Genomic DNA, 18,879 nt, shown 5'->3' with positions numbered 1-18,879 from the left:
TTATACAAGAAGGATGCTGTGTATTGTTCCTTCCCATATGTGAAATGTTTACAAAAGCAGAACATTCTTATATAAGTTCCTGAAATGAGTGATGCAGGTCCCACATGAATAGAGATGAAATTTTGCGAAGGAGATAGTAGTCTACTGTTATTAGCTGAAACCAGCCAGCAACAACCTAAAATATTTATATTGTGCTCATTTTCTTTGCTGCTATGTTCTTTCCCTTACATTTAGGATAGAACACTGTTGTAAAAATTATCCTTACTGATGTCTCAATTCAATGAACTCTTGTCAGGAATTCTCTCTATAGTCTGAACAAAAGTAAGTTAATTTATAGTTATGCAGGTTCAGTGCATTTCTGAGAGGATTGAAGTTTTAGTTGTTGTGTTTACTAATGCAACTTTACTCCCTGCCAGCTAAGTGCTCTAGGAGAGATTTAGTGCTCTTTAGCCTTCTTAGGCCATCTACCTTAGCTGGTGTTTTTGGACAAGTCAGGCATACGTCCTGTATTATTTACAGTATTTGGATTTAATACCGAGTTTGTTTCTGAGTCCTGTAGGCTTCTGCTCCTGTGGTTATTGGGGCATGTGGCTGGTCAGGCTGGACTTCACATACTCCCTAGAGAGCAAACTAGACATCAGTTTTCTTCTCCAAGCCTCCTGCCTCCTTCATTACACCAGGCAGGTACTGTGGGATTCTTCTCAGCGAAGGGAAGAGGCGAAAAGGCAGCCTAGGAATCCAGTCGGTAATAGTGCGTAATACATGAAAAGCATCTTCAACGGGTAATAAACAGAGAATGCATATGAAGTGTTTAGTGAAGTTTGTAAAAGTAATCACATCGATGCATCATGAAGACCCTAGAAGTACCAGAGCTGAAATGCTAAAACTGAGAAAAGTGATGTTTCTGTAGATACTAACACAACTCACAGGGAGTGCTGATTCAAGAGTGTGCATATTACTCCAATTTAAATTTTTTTTCGTGTTCTTCATTTTTTTTTCTCACAGTAAAGCTTTAGCTGAGATTTTTTGTGGTTTTTTATTTGAAACAAATCACCTGTGCTTCTTTAAACTAGGATTCCTATCAGTATGTGCCCATAAAAAGGTCTGATTGAAAACAAACAAAAAAGGATGCTGAACAAAAGCTTTGATTCAGCAAGATTTTGAATACTCTGGCTCAGTTCCATGTCACACAAATACAAGCAGAGGTTTAATTGTATGACTTAACATGGATAGAATTGCTCATGTGTATAAAGTGTTTTGTGCTTAATTTTGTTAGTGCCAGCTGCTTGGCACTTATTGGGGTTAAGACATTTGATCTTGTTCCTTTTAAAATAGGTTTTAGTTCAAAATCATGAAAAGCATCAGTTTTCAGGAAAAGCAAGGAGAGATACTAGGTGTCTTCAATATGTAATAGAAATATTATATGCAAATGGAATGAAAGAGAACAAGCCAGGTTTTGTTGCTTATGAATTATCTATATTGAAAAGAGGTCTCTTTGAGGGTACCAGGCTGGTACTTTTTATATTTATTTATTCATGGAGTTTGTATATGAAATTTCTTTATTTCTGAATCAACACAAGCATTTTCATCAAACTGATTTTTTAGCAACTCAGTATGTTCATCTGAAAGTTGAGGCATTTGATTGAAAGACAAAGTAAGGTTGGGTGAATTCAAATTAGATGTTGAAAAGATTCACACAGGTAATGTATAAATGATTAAAAGAACAAACATCTCAGTGGCATCTAATTTAAAACAAACACATTTGATTTCTCAGCTGTTTATTCTGTGTTAAATAATGCTACTGCATCAGCAGAAAAATCATAATCATGAACTATGAGAATAAAAATTATTGGGTTTAAAGCTTTCAACATGTGTGAGCATGAAGTACTGAAAATGCTTTTAGAACATAAAATTATAGGCAAAGAGTAGAGAAATAAAAATATTTGAAAAGTTAATTTTTTAAGTTTTTCTCAGCAAATTATAGATGAGAAAGCTGATGTCACTGGGTATGCAGAATGTCATTAATAATTATCAATTACGTATTTCTTAGACGCTATGCTACTTATTAACTTATAAAATCAATGTTCTGCAAATTTGCCACTTGGTGGTGCCAAATTGATTTATAAAGCACAGATGTGAGCTGAGACAAGCTGTTGAAGTTTTTTCTGAGGCATGTACACTGAGAGACACATACATTTTCTCGGAAAACTGAGTTTGTGACAGCAGTGGTGCAGCTGTACTCGGCAGCACTTCTGGCAACCATTCCTGAAGCCCCGTATCTGGAGTACCTCTCTGTCCCTCCAGTGCAAGAGAGAGTAAATGTGTAGCAAAGCTGCATCTGTGAGAACAGTTTCTAGCACATTTCTTCCATACCATTCACCTGGCGAAAAATAGTTTGGATCCAGTGATATTCCAGACATGGTGCAGAATATGGCTTTGGAGTTTCTGGAGGCAGCTGCAGGTGTGGTGCTTGCAGTATTATTTTTGTAGGTGTTTGATTGGAGTAGTTCCTGTACAGTTGTGGTTTTAACACTGCCAGAATTTCCACAGGTTTATCACTGAGCTCTATATCCTTGAATTGAAGGGTGATGATTATCCTAAATGTAAATCTAAAAAAAAAATTACTCATGATTAAATTTACCTTCCTCCCTCTCTCAGCTGCAGGGGAGCTTTTCAGCAAGCTTTAAGTTTCTGTTTTATTAAAAAATTTCTTAATTTGTCACAGTGTCTCAGTGTTATCAGTGCTTAGCATTGAAGAATATTTACATCAGACTTAACAACTTCTTTTTTTTTTTTTTTTTTCTCTCTCTCTCAATACTACAGTCCCAAAAGAATTGGTGGAGCTTCACTTGAAACTGATGAGAAAGATTGGGAAGTCTGTGACAGCAGACAGATGGGAAAAATACTTGATCAAGGTACAATATGCATGTTGTATTATTCTGCAGTGCTGGAATATGGTTGTGATGAACAGTTTTGTGAGCAAGCCCTAGTATAAGCTACAGGAGCCTTGGGTTGTGCCAGCACCAACACACATACATCAGATCCCAGCTTAACTTGCAGTCTGCCTAGGCTTGTGGGAAAAAGGTCTCTGAAAATAGGCACCATCTTCTGCATGTGAGAGTGTCCACCCTCATAACTGGCAGGAAAGTATTTTATTGAGTATTAAGACCCTAAATAAAGAAGATTTAGTAGCCTGCAAATGGGTTAAATTAAGGAGAGATTTATACAGTAGCAGTTCATTGTATATCACTTGTCTGAATATGATTTAATTACTGTGATTTGGCTGATATTTATGCAGGAACCATACAGAGGTCTTGTAGCGTGTGTTAATAGTAAAGGATAGTATTACAATGATTGATATCTGCATGCTCAGAATGGCACAGCTAAGATTAAAATGTAATTATGCATCAGTAAAAATGGAGCATTCCATTGTTTTACATAATTCTGTCTTGGTATTTTAATTGCAGCTGTGTCTTTGTTGACACTTTATATACAAATAGTTTCCAGTTTAAATAATTTACACTGCTTCAAAAAATAAAAATATATGGATAGTCAAAATTTGTAGGTTACCATTTCCCCTCTGGATATGTTCCATGTGTCTTTTAATTCACAGAATTGTAATCTTGTTATTGTCTGTAAAGCTGTGATCACATCTTGCCTAGAAATACAGCATCAGGATAATAGCAACCATACAAATAATGGCACTTGGCAAATCCAGCTGCAGGTTTCCCCTTTAAATGCATACAGAGGTATGAATATATCTTGAGGTTTGTGTACACTTTAAGGGGATGATGTTTTTAGGGCTGGGAATGTGTTGAGGAATAACCTGCTAAAGGGTCTTTGTTAATTCTGACATGTTAGCCAACTGTAAAGCATTGATGATAATCTTTAAAAAAATAGTAATGTAATAATTTATGTAACTTGTGTTTACTTTGTGTATTACCAACTACTGTGGTTACTGAATTGTGTAAAATTACTTAATAAACCCAAAAACCATTGCAGCAAACTGAGAAAACCCAACTCTGACTTGTGAACTTATGTACCCCACTGAAGCCACTTACCAGTTGTGTGATAAGCAGAAAGCAGGGCGAGAAAATAAGTGTGAGGGAGTAGTTTGGAAAATCTTCTTCAAAGCAGTTTGGAAATTCTTCTTCAGGGAAGCAGTAAGGAAACCATCCCTCCCACCCCTGTTAAGACCAAGTAAGTGTTAATAAATTCTACTTCATTTAACAGTCTCCAGAGCTAAACTGAAGCTTATTCTGGCCAGTTGTTCAAAGGAACCTTGAAGAACAAAGGCATTTGAATATAACTAATTAGAAAGGTATGCTAATACTGTTCCCAGTTCAAAGGAGTATGATTAGTTTAGAAAAGCAAGGAAGAGAATTGGGAAATGCCTCAAAAGCCAGGAAAAACTGAAAAGGTGCGGAACCACTGAGAGCATTTTTCCTTGATGCCTGCAGTGTTGTTCCAGATATTATTGATGACACTCCAAGAGGCAGAGTTGACCTGTTTTTCCTTTGTTAGAAACTACTGATGTGTTACTTTGATAAAACAGGGCTTAATATATTCTAGATGTTCTTACTTAGGCAGAAACTTTAGTGAAGGGCATTCAGACTTACATGCTCTTAATACTTAGGCATGTATGTATTATTACATTTTGTTTATATACGAACTAATTATAAAATGTGCTTCACTTGACTGTTGTGCATATAAAGAGTATCATAAAAATTGTCTCTGAGCTGTGGCTGGTATTTTGACAGATGGATATATTTTGGGATAGGAAGTGAACATGGTAGTTGAGAGTTGTTTCTCTTCCTTCTTCTGGTGATGAACCACCCAAGTTGGATCCACCAGCATGTGCACTAGTCTTTTATGGAATAAAATGGCTGTAGGTGTCTGTGAGTCTGACTTTCCTCCTCTGCACCAGGAACGTGTTGTGGTAATGTATGGCTAAGGTAAAGAAATGCCTGGTCCTAAGCATTCCAACAACTAAGAGGAAGTGTCCAGCTTAGCTGATTTTGAGAAACATGTAGTGAAATCACATTGCACTGTCTCCTGACAAAGTGTTTTACTTAGCCATTGTCAAACATAACTTACATTTTAATACAGAGAAGATTTCTCTGCACTGGTCCATCTGAAACCTTCAGCCCAAAACCAGCACATTCTGAACTAATTTCTGATTGTTAGAATTCAGGTGTTTGAAGTCCCGCTCAAGGAGACTCCTCTGTCAAGGAGACTCCTCTTTCATGTTCCTGTTTTCCTTGTTTAAAGTGAACATTTGGCATGGTAATAGTGTTGGATGCCATCATAGCTTCTTTGGAATTATTTGAGAGAGCTGTTTCAGCATTTCTTGCAGGGTGGGAAGGCATTGACCATTCTTAGGAGGCAGAAGCCAGGAGTTCCTGCAAGCAGCAGCGTTGTGATCAGTGTGAAGCATCCTTTCTGGGAAGGCAGAGATTAAGATTTCAGCAGAGCCTGGATCAATGACATGTGTAGTTCAGGGTTGTGACAGCACTTGTCAGGAGAAAGCACAATTATGTGGTTTTTAATTGTTGAAATGTAGTCATTTCAGTTTGAACAGATGCTTCATCAGCTCTGATGTCTCGAAGCTTTTGCTTTGACAGTCGTACACTCTGTAGCACATGAAGCTTCTCATTATTGCTCTCATACTTAATGACTAAGTCATGAACAGCAACTGGCATATGCCCTGAGCAAGGGTTTTGATATTCAATTTCCCAGTGTTCTTCATATTACATGGTTGAAAAGGAGAGAGAAAGTAGAATAGCTTCATTTTGTGAGTGAGCAGTGATTGTCTCCTGCTGTGAGTTTTGGGTTGCCATCAGAGAAGTCACTGTGTAATATTCCTTAACCTCAAAGCAGGAAAAATTGCTCTTCAGCAGGATCCCTTGTGACCAGAGTGCTATTTAATGTTTTCTGTAGGTCACAGCTTAAAATCAAAGTATGCTTTATGGTGTGGCTGAGCTGACCTAACTGCAGGCTTACCATTGTGCCACCTGAGAAATGGTGTCAGTACTAAGGGTAGTGGAGTGTTGGTAGTGTGGCTGTGGGGACAGGGGAGGGGTCACAGCCCCTTTGCTTGGTTGGAGCCCAGGTGGAATTTTATGTTATGAATCAGTTAATCTTTACTTTTGGTGGATGAAATTTAGGATTATTTTTGCTGCTGTTTCCAGAGAAAGCTGCATTCAGATGTGATTGGCAGGTTTCTAAGTAGCTTGGTAACTGTATCTTATGTTTAATAATAATTTGTTGATTGGGAGACTGCACTGTTCTGGTTGAATCCAGCCTTGCAGACTGAAGGGCAGCACTGACTGGAGGCTATTCCAATGGAAATACTGGAGATCCCACCATGTGTCCTCAATTGATGAGCAGCTTGTCTGTTCATGAGAGTTAAGCACGTCTGAGTTGTTTAGGAGGAGAGGGAATTTCTTCTTCATCTTTATTATTTGAGCTCATGCTGATTCAATCTTGTTTCTCCTCTACTGCTGCTTTTTCTGGTGATAGGATTTTTTCCCCCATATTGGTGTCGTTGAATTTATTTGCTTTTAATAAATTGAAATTGGCTATATTTAAAATATTTTAAAATATTTGTCAAGCAGCTTGTAGCTCAAGATATTTTGTAAAGAGTAATAATTCCAAAGTGTGGAGCAAGTAGCAGTTGTGTTTGTTATCTGTAGTACAGCTGAAGGACTTAGAGGGCCCCAGGAGACCCTGGCAACTTGTCTGCTAAGTGCTGCAAGGAGATATAATTGTCATGTCTGCTTGAGAGAATTTATGTTCTAAATAGACAGAAATAGAAAAATGTGAGATATGTTCACAGCAAAGGCAGTAATACCTTCCCATTTCAGAATCATGCTACCTAATTTAGGATGGTTAGAGAATGTGGTGGTGATCAGGGCTTCGATGATCTCTTCCATAGAGATTCAACAGTGCTTGCTAACGTGCCTCAGTTTTACTTTTTGTTTTTCTTGTAAGACTTTCTGACTGCAATCTCAAAGAGATCATGTATAATTAATTATTGTAGTAAGGTACTACTAATAAAAAAGTTTAAAGTTGCTTTTTTCTCCTAACCTTAGATATCTGCTTATTTCATTTGTAACAGATATGTCAAGAATTCAACAGCACTTGGGCTTGGGAGATGGAAAAAAAAGGATACCTAGAAATGAGTGTTGAATGCAAACTGGGGATTCTGAAGGTACACATTCATCAGCTAAGGTTCTAAATTACTGTTTCCTCACTCACTTTTAAGCTCTTGCAAATTTAGCTTGACTGAACCATAAGTGCATATATTAAATATAAAGCTGGCCTTGGAACAGACATAATATTATTCATCGTAGTGGGATGGGCCCAAACTGCATGTAACACTTTGTTTGCATATTTTTCACACATGTGTATGAAAACAGTCTCATGCTTACTGCTTTGTCAAGAGTTCTTTGCCTGTGCACTACACACTTTGAAATGTGTTTGTTACGTTGCTGAATTCCAAAGGCAAAGTGGGACTTCATCTTTTGTGGTCTTGACAAAATTGTCAGGGTTGGTTCCAGGTTATGTATGGGTTCTATTGTGGAATGAGATCTTTTGTACTATGTAATAAAAATTGAGAATAAGCTTTCTAAGCTACTCAGGTTAAAAAAAACCCAAAACCAACCCAAACCCTTGTCTCTGATTTAAAAACAGCATGGTCTGAACAGCTACAGCTGATACACATCGAACAGAGAGAGGCCTAAAAACAAGTTCCAAATCATGCTGAAATGAAATAATCTGATTTTCTTCTTTCTGTTTATATTTTTGATATCTTACCCAGTCTTTTTACTTTTTCAGTATCTCTGTGAATGTCAGTTTGATGACAATCTAAAGTTTAAGAATATCATTAACGAGGAGGATGCTGATGCCATGCGTCTGCAGCCCATTGGTCGGGACAAGGATGGCCTCATGTACTGGTATCAGCTGGATCAGGAGCATAATGTCAGGATGTACATAGAAGAACAGGATGACCAGGATGGATCCACATGGAAGTGCATTGTTAGGTATTCTTTTTTTTTTATTATTTTGTGAGGTTTTTAGCTCTTTGTAACTCAGGCTCAGAAATGTATTTAAATAAATCTTCATTTCTCACACAGTAGGATTCACGACAGTGGGATTTTCTGCATTGACATCTATGTTGTGAAAAATTGTGTACAGAAATAACTCACAGATTTGTTGGTAGCAGCCATCACATAATTTGTTTCCAGCTAGTGCAAGCAACAATGAATATATAGAAAATGTAGCAAGAGAAGACTGTCTTGAGGAAGATGGTTCCATATTCCTTACTGGCCAGCTAAATGCCTTAGAAAATAGAACACTCTTGCTTCTTTAGCTTCAGCTTTGTTAGGAAAGCTACAAGTGGACAGATTTGTTCTTGGGGAAGCTATATTGCAATTACTCCTGTTGGAAGGAAGCCAGAGGAAGCCAAGGACATGCTTGGAGGGCTTGAGCGCCTCTCCTATTGAAGTCAGGCTGAGAGATTTGGGATTTTCCAGCCAGGAGAAGAAAAGGATCCAGGAAGAACTCAGAGTCCTTTCTAGTACCTAAAGGGGTTCAGGAAGAGGGGAGAGGGATTTGTTAGAGAAGGCGTGTTGTGACAGGACAAGGGGGAATGGTTCAAACTGACAGAGGGCAGATCTAGATTTGATAGTACAGAAAAGTTCTGTGAGAGTAGTGAGGCAGCAGCACAGGTTGCGCAGAGAAACTGTGGCTGCCCCATTGCAGGAAATCTTCAAGGCCAGATTTGATAAGGCTTTGAGCAACTTGGTCTTGTAGATGCCTCTGGCCATGGCAGGGAAGTCGGAACAGGTTGGTCTTTGAAGGTCCCTTCCAACCCAAACTATCTGCAGGTTCTTTACACTGCCATGACTTCAGTAACTGAGGGAGTCATGCAGAAGTATTTCAACTACTATCAACGGGCCATAAAATGATAACCATTACTACAAGTTACATGTATACAGCTGTTGTGGGGGAATAAAGTAAATGTATCCAGACAAACAGATTAAGAGCTGATCCATGCATCATCCATCTCTTCCATGCACTATAGATTCCAGAATTCATTGCTGAAAGAAGAAACCAGCATTCTGCTGGGAGAGTTCTAACACTCCACACTCACAACAGAAAACCACAGTAATGCATTAAGAAATCTGAAATTGTTTTAAAACTCGTGAGACTCCACATATTGTGATTGTTGCAGGCTTCCTTTCTTTCTGTAAACCTGGGAAAAACGAATTGCTGAACATTGACTTTGAAAAACAGATGTGAGAGCCTTATTATTATAGTCCATTAAGAAAGCAATGACTGTTCCATCATTGCTCAAATTCTTTCTCAATTAAGGTGGGTTTTTTTGATAGTTGGATGTGCAGTTTAAATCTGAGAGATTCACTCTCAGACAGATGTGCACCAGTGATTTTGCTGTTATAACTTGAGTTGGTGATTTTCTAGACAACTTGGTGCTTGTTGCATGTGCTTAGGATAAGCACTTGCAAAAAGTATCTAAATTATTTTGCTGTTTGCTTTTGCAAATTTCACTCAAATGATATGGTTGCTTCTTTGTTGCATGAGCAGAAAGCTGTAGTTTGTTCACTGTGAGAGAAAAAAAGAAATAGTAAACAATAATCAGTGATGGTTAACGAGAGGATAATAAATAACAGAATAATAGTAGCAGCTTTGATCCAGACCCAACAGGAATTGAGTTGAGATAGATAAGTAGATACGGTCCTTCCAAAACCAATAATTTTATTTTGGTATGGATAAATTGAAAGGTTTCTGATTGCAAAGATGCAGCCACTGGTGGGACAAGCATTTCCGTTTACTTGTGTTTTCAGTATATAAGTGTATAAGGTGTTTAGGGTAATTAATTTAAGCCGATAATGTTTATTTACTCTTTATGAATCCCTTTGGGGTAGGTAAGTGACTTCTCAGACTGTATTTTTCTCTTCTAGAAACCGCAATGAGCTTGCTGAGACCCTTGAGCTCTTGAAAGCTCAAATTGATCCTGCTCTGTTGAAAAACAACAATTCTCAGCAGGAGAATTCATCACGTGAAAGTCCAAGCATAGAAGATGAAGACACCAAAAAGGGTGAAGAAGCAGCTACACAAGGTTTTCTGACTTCTTTTATCAAAGTTTAATTGTTTTACTGTGGCAATTTTAGAATTTTCAGCCTCACAAAAAGTTAGTGTGTTGGATTAGGACTTAAAAAAAGTAAATCAAGTAAATACTGAATCCTTTGAAATTCTGAATATATTTGGAGGTTTTTCAAAACTTATTTATAGGAAGAGAGCTGTGTAAAAAAATGTTTTCTTAGTAACTTTTTTTTGCTGTACATTTTGTATAATATTGTAAATGCTCATGATTGTATGTTTTTGTGGAGCATTGAACTGCTGCCAAACTTCTCCTGTTTTAGCAACATTAAAATTTGAAAAAGAAAATAAATCTGCTTGTGCAATGCCATGATTGAAATCAAGACTGTATTGGGTGTGGTGTTTATTCTTGCTTTTGAGTTAGAATCAGAAAAATATAGGTTATTTCCTCAAATGTTTCACAATTGTCACAATATTTCAAGAAAACATGAGCTTAAGTTAAAACAGTTTAAAATGCTAAGACATTGTTGAAGTGAGGCTGTCCTTATCTGCCTCCACTATATTGTTGTTATTAAAATCACAGAATTATTTAGGTTGGAAAAGATCGCCAAGATAAAGCCAAGAACCTTTTTCCTTCCTTATTATCATGTCATTGCACGTATTTAATAACTTGCCTGACTCGTTGGTTTGTACATTTGTTTTGCTAAGTATCAATCAGCCTGAAGTATTTGACTTTTTAAGAATCTGGATTTCTTTCAGGTCATGAAAAACTAGAAGCTTGTTATCCCGAGTAATTTTACCCCAGTTTTACTGCCTGGTCTTATTATTTTGTTAAAATGCAGGAAAATATTTTTACAATCAGAAACAAAATTTAAGTATTCCAGTGTGTTAGTAGGTGTTTCTGCAAATGTGTTGAAGTTAATTAGGTATGTGGAATTAGCCAAGGCTTGTCTTGGTTTTGAGTATCAGAAGGAATTGCTATTCTATTCTTCTTTGCAACAAGCAGTGTAGAACAGAAGAAATAATATTTAGGTAAAATGGGAGTTGTTGTGGAAGTACTAACAGCTGATTGTAGAATTGACAGTAAATTGTGACAAAACCCAGCAGAATTATCTTTCAGTCTGAGGCATTTCCAGTATCTAACTCTGTATGTAAGTGCCAACACAACCTGCATAGTTACCAATACTGCAGAATTAATTCCATGTACTGATTGTGCTTTTTTGTCAGTCAAGCCAACTTAAATCATCTGATTGAGACCCCTTCTTCAGATATGATTTTGCTTTACGTTGAATTCAGGAGCAGCCATCTGAAAACGTTTCAAATGCCCCCACTCTAGATAATTCCCCAAATCTTGTGGCACACTCATCTGGCTCAGTACTTGCATTAGGCTGTGTATTGGTGTAAAATCACCTCTAGGCACTAGCTGCAAAATCAGAGAATAGTTTGGGTTGGAAGGCATCTTTAAAGGTCATCTAGTCCAACCTCCTTGTGCTAAAGCAGAGACATCTACTTGGGTTGGTTTGTGCAGAGCCCCATTCAGCCTGACCTTCAGCACTTCCAGGGATGGAGCAGCCACAACTTTGCTGGATAACCTGTGCCTTACCACCCTCACAGTGAAGATTTTTTTCCAAATATCTAATCTAAATCTCCCTTCTCTTAGTTTAAAGCCCTTCCCCCTTGTCCTGTCACTCCATGCCCTTGTCAAAAGTCTTGTAAGACACCTTTAAGAAGTGGAAGATGCTATAAGGTCTTTCCAGATGTTTCTCCAGGCTGTCTCTCAGCCTGTCTCCATTGCAGAGGTGCTCCAGCCCTCTGAGCATGTTCATGGCCTCATTCCTATCCATGTCCAATGTATGTAATGAATAATGAAATTATTTACATTTGCAGTGATTTTGGGTCCTGTCAGTGTGTTCACAGACATTCCTTAGAGCCTTTCAGTTGAGAAACTGTAATATTTCCTCCTTGTAGTCCAGGATTGCACTGAAAGCGCTTCTAAGATGTAGGGAAAACATGGTGGAAGATCTGACACTTGTTGGCTTTGGCCATTTTCTATGTACCATTAAATTAGTACATGCAAATACATGGTAACCTAACCCAATGCTTACATGTTTACTGGCCTTACTCTAGTAGTGTTAGGAGAGCTTGTGCATTGACTGAGTCATTTTGTGTATATGTGAAAGGTTTTGTGATTAGTTCAGAGAGTTAAACTATAGAACATCCTGATTTTTGGTATGGAGAGGTTTTGGGATTCTGGTGGTCCTTAGTGAAGTTTGGGAGAAAGCTGTAGGTAATGGAAAGAAATGGCTGAGCAAAGTTTAGACAGACAGAAATAAAGGCAAAGTGGAAGAATTTGGACACAGAGAAAATACCTCATTCTCACTGTTACAGACAGATATCTTTGCTGAGGCAGTTACAGGGGCTCTGAGTGGGGATCACTTCTATGAAGGGTGAAAAACCAGCCTTGAGCCTTCAAAATGTGCATCTCTAAAGCACCTTACTACTTCTGGAGCCTTAGACATGCATCTTTACTGTACTGATACTGAGATTTATCTGGATACATGCCTTATATTTGAAAACAGAAGATCTGTGAATTCCTCCTCACTGTTCTTTTCTAAAACACTTAATTTCATTGATGTAATTGTTAGCTGTCTTGTCCTTTCCCCTGTATATTTTTAACCACTTTTGGAAGCTCTCATCAGGCAAAAAAAAAACTACACTAGCTCAGTTGGAGAGGGTTGAGGTAAAAAGGAAAAAAAATCTTTTCGTTTGCAGTTGTTGCACGCTGCAAAAGCATCTTCTGGGTGGCAGGAGCTGCTGTTCTTGTATATACAGTGCTATTGTATTTGCCTTTTCTAATTAGTTCTATTTCAGGTTGACACAAAATTTTTGGTAAAACATAAATAAAACCCTGAAGTATCAAGAGGCAGTGGTAAAAATAAATAACAAGCTGAAGTGCATAGTGATAAAATAGCTGTATGGTTTATTCTAAATGTTGGAACTGTACTTCAAGCCCTAATGAGTTAGCAATATGGAATAATCTGATTCTTTAAGCTCTGCAGGCTTCCTGGGATATGCTACTATTCATTGCATGTTTTAAAAACAGCAGATGAAGTGAGCATAGAATATTATCAGAATGTAGGAGATGTAGTCATTGCCTGGAGAACCTGGATGAATTTTGCCATAAGCCATAATGCTAAATGTCATTTCTCTGAACTGTTGGAGTGCAATAGTTAAGTGTATCTTGAAATAAAAACATGTACAAACAGGGGACTCATTTCTCTGAGGGATTTCTTTTGAAGACCATGGACTCTTACACCCTGTTCTGCTTTCTGAAGTAGTCCAGAGATTCAAGTGAGATTTCATGCTTCTGCTTAGGTTTTATGTATCCTCTAGAAGTATTGTGGTAATACTGAAGAAGGGACTGAGATGTGTGTTGAAAGAAGGATAAATCTAGAGTTGTTTCTGGCTTCTGAAATTTAGGTTTATCTTGATACATAACTAGACTGAGCAGTGGTTCTATAGCTAAAAATTGTCAGCCCACTTATTTAATGACAGCATTAGACAAGCCAGATTTCTACCAATTCAATGAGAGAAGAGTCCTTTGTGTGAGACTTCGGCTGTTGGGTTTTTTAGGTATGCCTCTGTTTTGATGAAGTTCTCTGTAATCCTATAGGTCCCTTGGTTGTTTCTTAACTGTTTTTCTCTGTCAGCAGAAAATCAATTGAAAATCAAAGAAGAAAAAGAGGAGGTAGAGGAACAGTCTGTGGAATTGGAAAGCCTTCCTCCTCCTGTGGTCAAAGAAGATGAAAATGCACTTAAAATTGAGAAAGTGGAAGAAAAAGAAATTATAAAACTACCAGTAATAGTGAAATTAGAAAAACCTTCAGAACACAATGAAGAAAAGCAAACTGTCAAGGAAGAAAGTGACTCCTTTAAGGAAAATGTCAAGCCTGTTAAAGTAGAGGTGAAAGAAAACAAAACAGAACCCAAAGACCTAAAAGAAGTGAAAAGCTGTATGGACAAAATCGCAGTTCATGAGCCAGAGAGGTTAGAAATTTGTGTTAATGTCAAAACTCCGCAAGAAATTTTGGAGAAATCTGTGGAAGAAAGCGAAAAACTTAAAAATGACCAACAGGCAAAAATACCACTTAAAAAGCGAGAGATTAAACTGACAGATGACTATGACAGTCCTATAAAAGGGCCCCTCTGTAAATGTGTTACTCCAACAAAGGATGTCTTGAAGGAAGAAGGGAAACCAGAAGAAGAAGCTTTTAAGAGAGTCCCTACCATTACTGCTCTATGTCCTGATGGGAAAGTGCTAGTAAATGGAGAGGTTAGCTGTGAAAAAATAACCCCGAGTGTCATACAAAATAGTAAGTCAGAGCACTCTGCTAGTGCTATGGAAGACAGCATCTCATTAAAAGAGAAAAATGGAAAAAGCGGGGAAAAAGTATCAGACTCTGTAAATTCTGTTAGTAAAATTATAAAAACATGTGAGATTGAGAAAAATGCTGTAACTGTGCTGAAAGAGATCGGGGCTGTGGTCTCTGAGGTTTCTAATCAGAAAGTGCCTTCACAGGAGGAATCTAGTCCTGTGGAAAAAGAATCCCTTGACAGTACAACTACTGAGATGGCAGCAGAAGAGGCTTCAAACTCTGAAGACTGTGCCAAAATAACTGAAGAGAAACAAGCCATTGATCTCAAAAACAACAGCATGTCACCACCCAAAGAATGTTCAGAGAAGCTAGAGATGTCCCCAAATGAATCTACTCCTGCAGAACTGCCTAAGCTTGCACTGGCTGATGAAGAGACTTTGAAAAGTAAAGATGAGCCTGAAGAGAAAAACGACTCTCCAAAAGCTGCTGAGATACCTCCTGCATCCACTTCACCTGTTACAGTAGAGAAACCTATTCTGGAAAAGGAGGACTCTGATAATAAAATGCCTCTACCTGAGGAGAGCAAAGTAGAAGAAAAATCCAGCCCAGAAAAACAAGAGGAAGAGCCAGAAGCTGCCAAAACAGAGCCAGATAGATTAGATGATGCCCATGCATCTAATCTAGAGGACTCCTCAGAGAGTAAAAAGGAATCTCCAGTACCTAAAAGCAAATTTAAATATAAGCTAGTTTCTGAAGAAGAAACCTGTGCAACAGAAAATAAAGAAATAACTTCCGAAAGACAAAAAGAAGGAATTAAATTAACAATCAGGATCTCTAGTCGGAAGAAAAAGACAGAAACACCGCCAGAAGAGGTCAGCATTGGCCGCACATTAAGGCGGTCGCCAAGAATATCCAAGCCCACTCCGAAAGTTGTGGAGACTCGGGATCAGAAGCCTGAGAAGAAGCGGCCTGAAGAGGAAGAGGAGAAACCTGCAGCAGCACAAAAACCAGAACGAAAAGAAGATGCAAAAAAACAAGAGAAGGAGACAAATTCTAAAGCTAACAAGGTAAATATGGTTTTATTACTTGGGAGTGAAGAAAACCCCCAATCTTATTTATAAGGAAACTATACTCTTACATAGGAATACTGAGCATTATGTTCCTTTGGTCAGCTTTTGCAAGAAACTAGCTTTGCAATCCAGTTAGTGAACTCAATTTAAAAATGCCTCCTAAGAGAGTGCTAATATCTGTTGACTTTTTATAAACTTTGACAGTTTATAAAATCTGTCACTTAAACCAACCTAAGTAGACTAAATCAACCTGAGTGAATTCTTCTAAAAAACTGCATGATCAGATGGGAGTCTGTGTGGCTGAATAGAGACTTGTAACCCCTCTGGATTTACTAGATGGATACTTGTTGGTGTCTGATTGGTCAGAATGATCATAAGCTAAAAAGGAACCAACAAATGGGAAAGAATAAAAATATTATGACTTCTGCTTCTAAGTGAAGCTAAAGGTATTGATGTGGTGAATTCATGATATAATTTAGCTTTTCTCACATATTTGATACACATTTTAATGTGGGTGCAGGATTTTGTTTCATATTAACTTCTGTTTATGCAGAAGAGATCTTTAAAATACATTATGTAAATATATCACAGAAAGTTAAGCATACATACAAATGTATGTGCTTCTGAGACTGTGTATTTATAAATAACCCTTTATTAATTTATCTTCTGTTTTCTGTGGATATGCAGCACAAAACAAAAGAGGAATGATAAGTTTGTATTTTTTAAGTGCACTTTTGTAAAATCCTCTTAATTTTCCACTGCAGTATATTTTTGACTGATGTAGTTTTACCAAAGCATTCACTAATTTAGAATGTGAAAGAAAGTTTCTTTCACATACTGGTATGTTGGATAACCTTAATAAAATAAATAAAAGGTTGACAACTATACTGAAAAATGCTGTCACATGCACTGGGAAATGAAAACCAAAATTTTCATTTGAAAATTTTAATTAAAAAAGAAAACATCTGAAAGTAAGAGTGATTTTAAGTCCTAAAAGTTATTAGAATTTTGAAGTACTGTTGGTACAGGTGTTTTAACTGTTTTAACTTAATTTCTATTTGTGAAAGAGCAAGAGATCTAAAAATGTTTACTTTTCTAAAATAATTATCATAGAGGAAGAAGTTTGAGGCTGTTAAGCTTCTTTCATTTAGAAAGGATAAAGAATTCCAGGATCTTTAATAGCTTACTTTATATCTTGTGGTTCCTATTCTTTTTAAAAATGGATCTTATTTTCAAATCAGACCCGATTTGAAGTTGTGATGCTGTATGGTGAATCCATAGCCTAAACGGAGACTCTGTAATGGATTTGAAATACCTTTGTTCCTAAAGCTTAAGGAACAGTAAAATCTCTAAACAGGTAGAAACTGATGTTAAGAACCTGAAACAAAATTTTACCCATGTGACAAATGCTGCCTTGGTATGAGTCCATCCTGCTGGAGAAATAGAATATTTTATGCATTTTAGTTTATTCAGCTTATTCAGGTCTGTGAATAATTTAGTCTAAATCCAAAAAATATTTTGAGGTAAAAAAGCTGGAAAAATTATGTTTCATTTTCAGTGTCTGTGGGAAGGGGGTAATAAGTTGTGAGAAAATGACAGGTGTGAGAAGCAAGTCAGTTAATGGGAATAAAAGTTTTTTCTGTTTGACATGTTGCTTTAAATCTTAAAATATCTTAGCTGCACAGGGTAGTTTAAGTAATTCAGAATAGTCTTTGAATTTTAATTGAAACCTGTTTTTTATTCAAAATATGGTATACATATTCAAAATGTTTTCATTCATAATATGGTATATGATAGAAGGGGGTAGGTACCCCTTTAATTAGCAAAAAAGAAGCACCAACTGAATCACGTTTCACTTAAGGAAAATAATGAAAAAGTACAAATATGAGAGAAGACCTAGTTAGAAGTTAAGCATTTAAAAGGTACAGGGATCTTATTTCAGAAACAAACACATTTTCCAAAGTAAAATAAAATGCATAAACTCTTTGGGAGGCAGGTGGGAGAAAAAAAGATTCACTTTGGGTTGAAGCAAGTTATGAAAAAGTCAAAAAGTTTAAGTGTGGAATTTACCACGTTCACTACAAAGTTGGCCTTGTCAAAATAGAAAAAAAGGGTCTGGGTGGAAAAATTTGTCTTTCTACTTTTAAATCTTATTTGAAAATTTCTTTCTGCACGTAGATGCAATTTTTCCCCTTTATCTAGTTGCATTTTAAGGATCTTGAAAAGACAATATATTCATTGAAATACTGTGCTGCAAATTTACTGCAGCTGTTCTGACTGAAATGAATCACTTTACTCTGGAGGCAAATATTTGTTTTAAGATCTGGGAAGAAACTCTATGGGCTTCCTTTGTGTTTTTCTTTGAAATGCTGTCTCTTAGAGAAGCAAAGTTCGGTGGACGGGTACGCGGACACGTGGCAGGTGGAAATACTCAAGTAATGAAGAGACGGAGGACTCTGAGAGTGAAAAAAACTCTGAGGAGGAGGAAGAAGAGGAGGAAGAAGAGGAAGAAGAAGCTCCACCTGCTGATGACGATGAGCCCTGCAAGAAGTGTGGCCTTCCCAATCATCCTGAGCTGGTAGGTTTTTGGGGAAAGCTTCTGTGGGTTGTTGTGTCAGATTTGGTGGATTTGCTTTGATGGTGTCTGAAGGCGCGTCTTCCTTCAGGGTGGCCAAACATAGGAGTGTGTCTTCTAGTTTTTAGGTGGTAAACTCAGGAGTAGATGAGTTACCTTGAATAAGGAGGGAAGGAAGGTATTTTTCCTGTTTGCCAAAGCAAAAATAGCATCTTTTACAAGGTGTAACACACCTTAACCCATTGAGAATCAATCTGGGTGAAGTTATGCCTGCAGTTGCAATGAATGCAGAGGAAGCAACATCAAAAAGAGCCCCGGTAGTGTGATTGATGTCTCCTTTACAAGGCATCAGTGACATGGCCACACAGCTGCATAGTCGTCTTCATTGGATGTAGCTGCATCTCACCCTGAGGACTGAGTACAGTGAAATCCCAGGCAGATCACAACAAGATTTTGCTATTTCTTGTGCTTCTCACTTATTTGTGGTAGATACCATCATGAATTCCTCTGTTTATCTGGGAAATCACCATGTGCAGTCCTGAATCCAGAAAATAAGCCCAGTCTTGGGTGTTTGACAGATATCCTGACATAGCTGAGAGAAAGTTTGTTCTTTATGATGATAGAGACAAACATTTCAGCAGATAGACACACAGTTTATGCCAGCTCTGTTCTCAAGTTTTATGGAAACAGTGGTATCTCAAATTTTACCCAACTAAATATGAACTTTCAGTAG

The 18,879-nt window shown here is 37.4% G+C and overlaps 1 protein-coding gene across 2 annotated transcripts in view; it reads left to right on the top strand.

Moving 5' to 3' along the window:
• RSF1 (remodeling and spacing factor 1) overlaps nt 1-18,879 on the top strand; it is a 57,638-nt gene that overhangs the window by 22,017 nt on the left and 16,742 nt on the right. The window contains exons 2-7 of one of the 2 annotated variants that reach the window (XM_030268528.4): nt 2,824-2,915; nt 7,121-7,213; nt 7,840-8,045; nt 9,987-10,144; nt 13,836-15,568; nt 17,952-18,149. In XM_030268528.4, coding sequence (XP_030124388.4) covers nt 2,824-2,915; nt 7,121-7,213; nt 7,840-8,045; nt 9,987-10,144; nt 13,836-15,568; nt 17,952-18,149 — 2,480 coding nt within the window. The remainder of the gene's footprint in view (nt 1-2,823; nt 2,916-7,120; nt 7,214-7,839; nt 8,046-9,986; nt 10,145-13,835; nt 15,569-17,951; nt 18,150-18,879) is intronic. The other variant, XM_030268538.4, reaches the window with a different exon arrangement.

The sequence above is a fragment of the Taeniopygia guttata genome, chromosome 1, assembly GCF_048771995.1.
Source record: "Taeniopygia guttata chromosome 1, bTaeGut7.mat, whole genome shotgun sequence".
Classification (NCBI taxonomy): Eukaryota; Metazoa; Chordata; class Aves; order Passeriformes; family Estrildidae; genus Taeniopygia; species Taeniopygia guttata.
The sequence above is the reverse complement of the archived record's forward strand: the minus strand, read 5'-3'. Positions and strand labels throughout refer to the sequence as shown.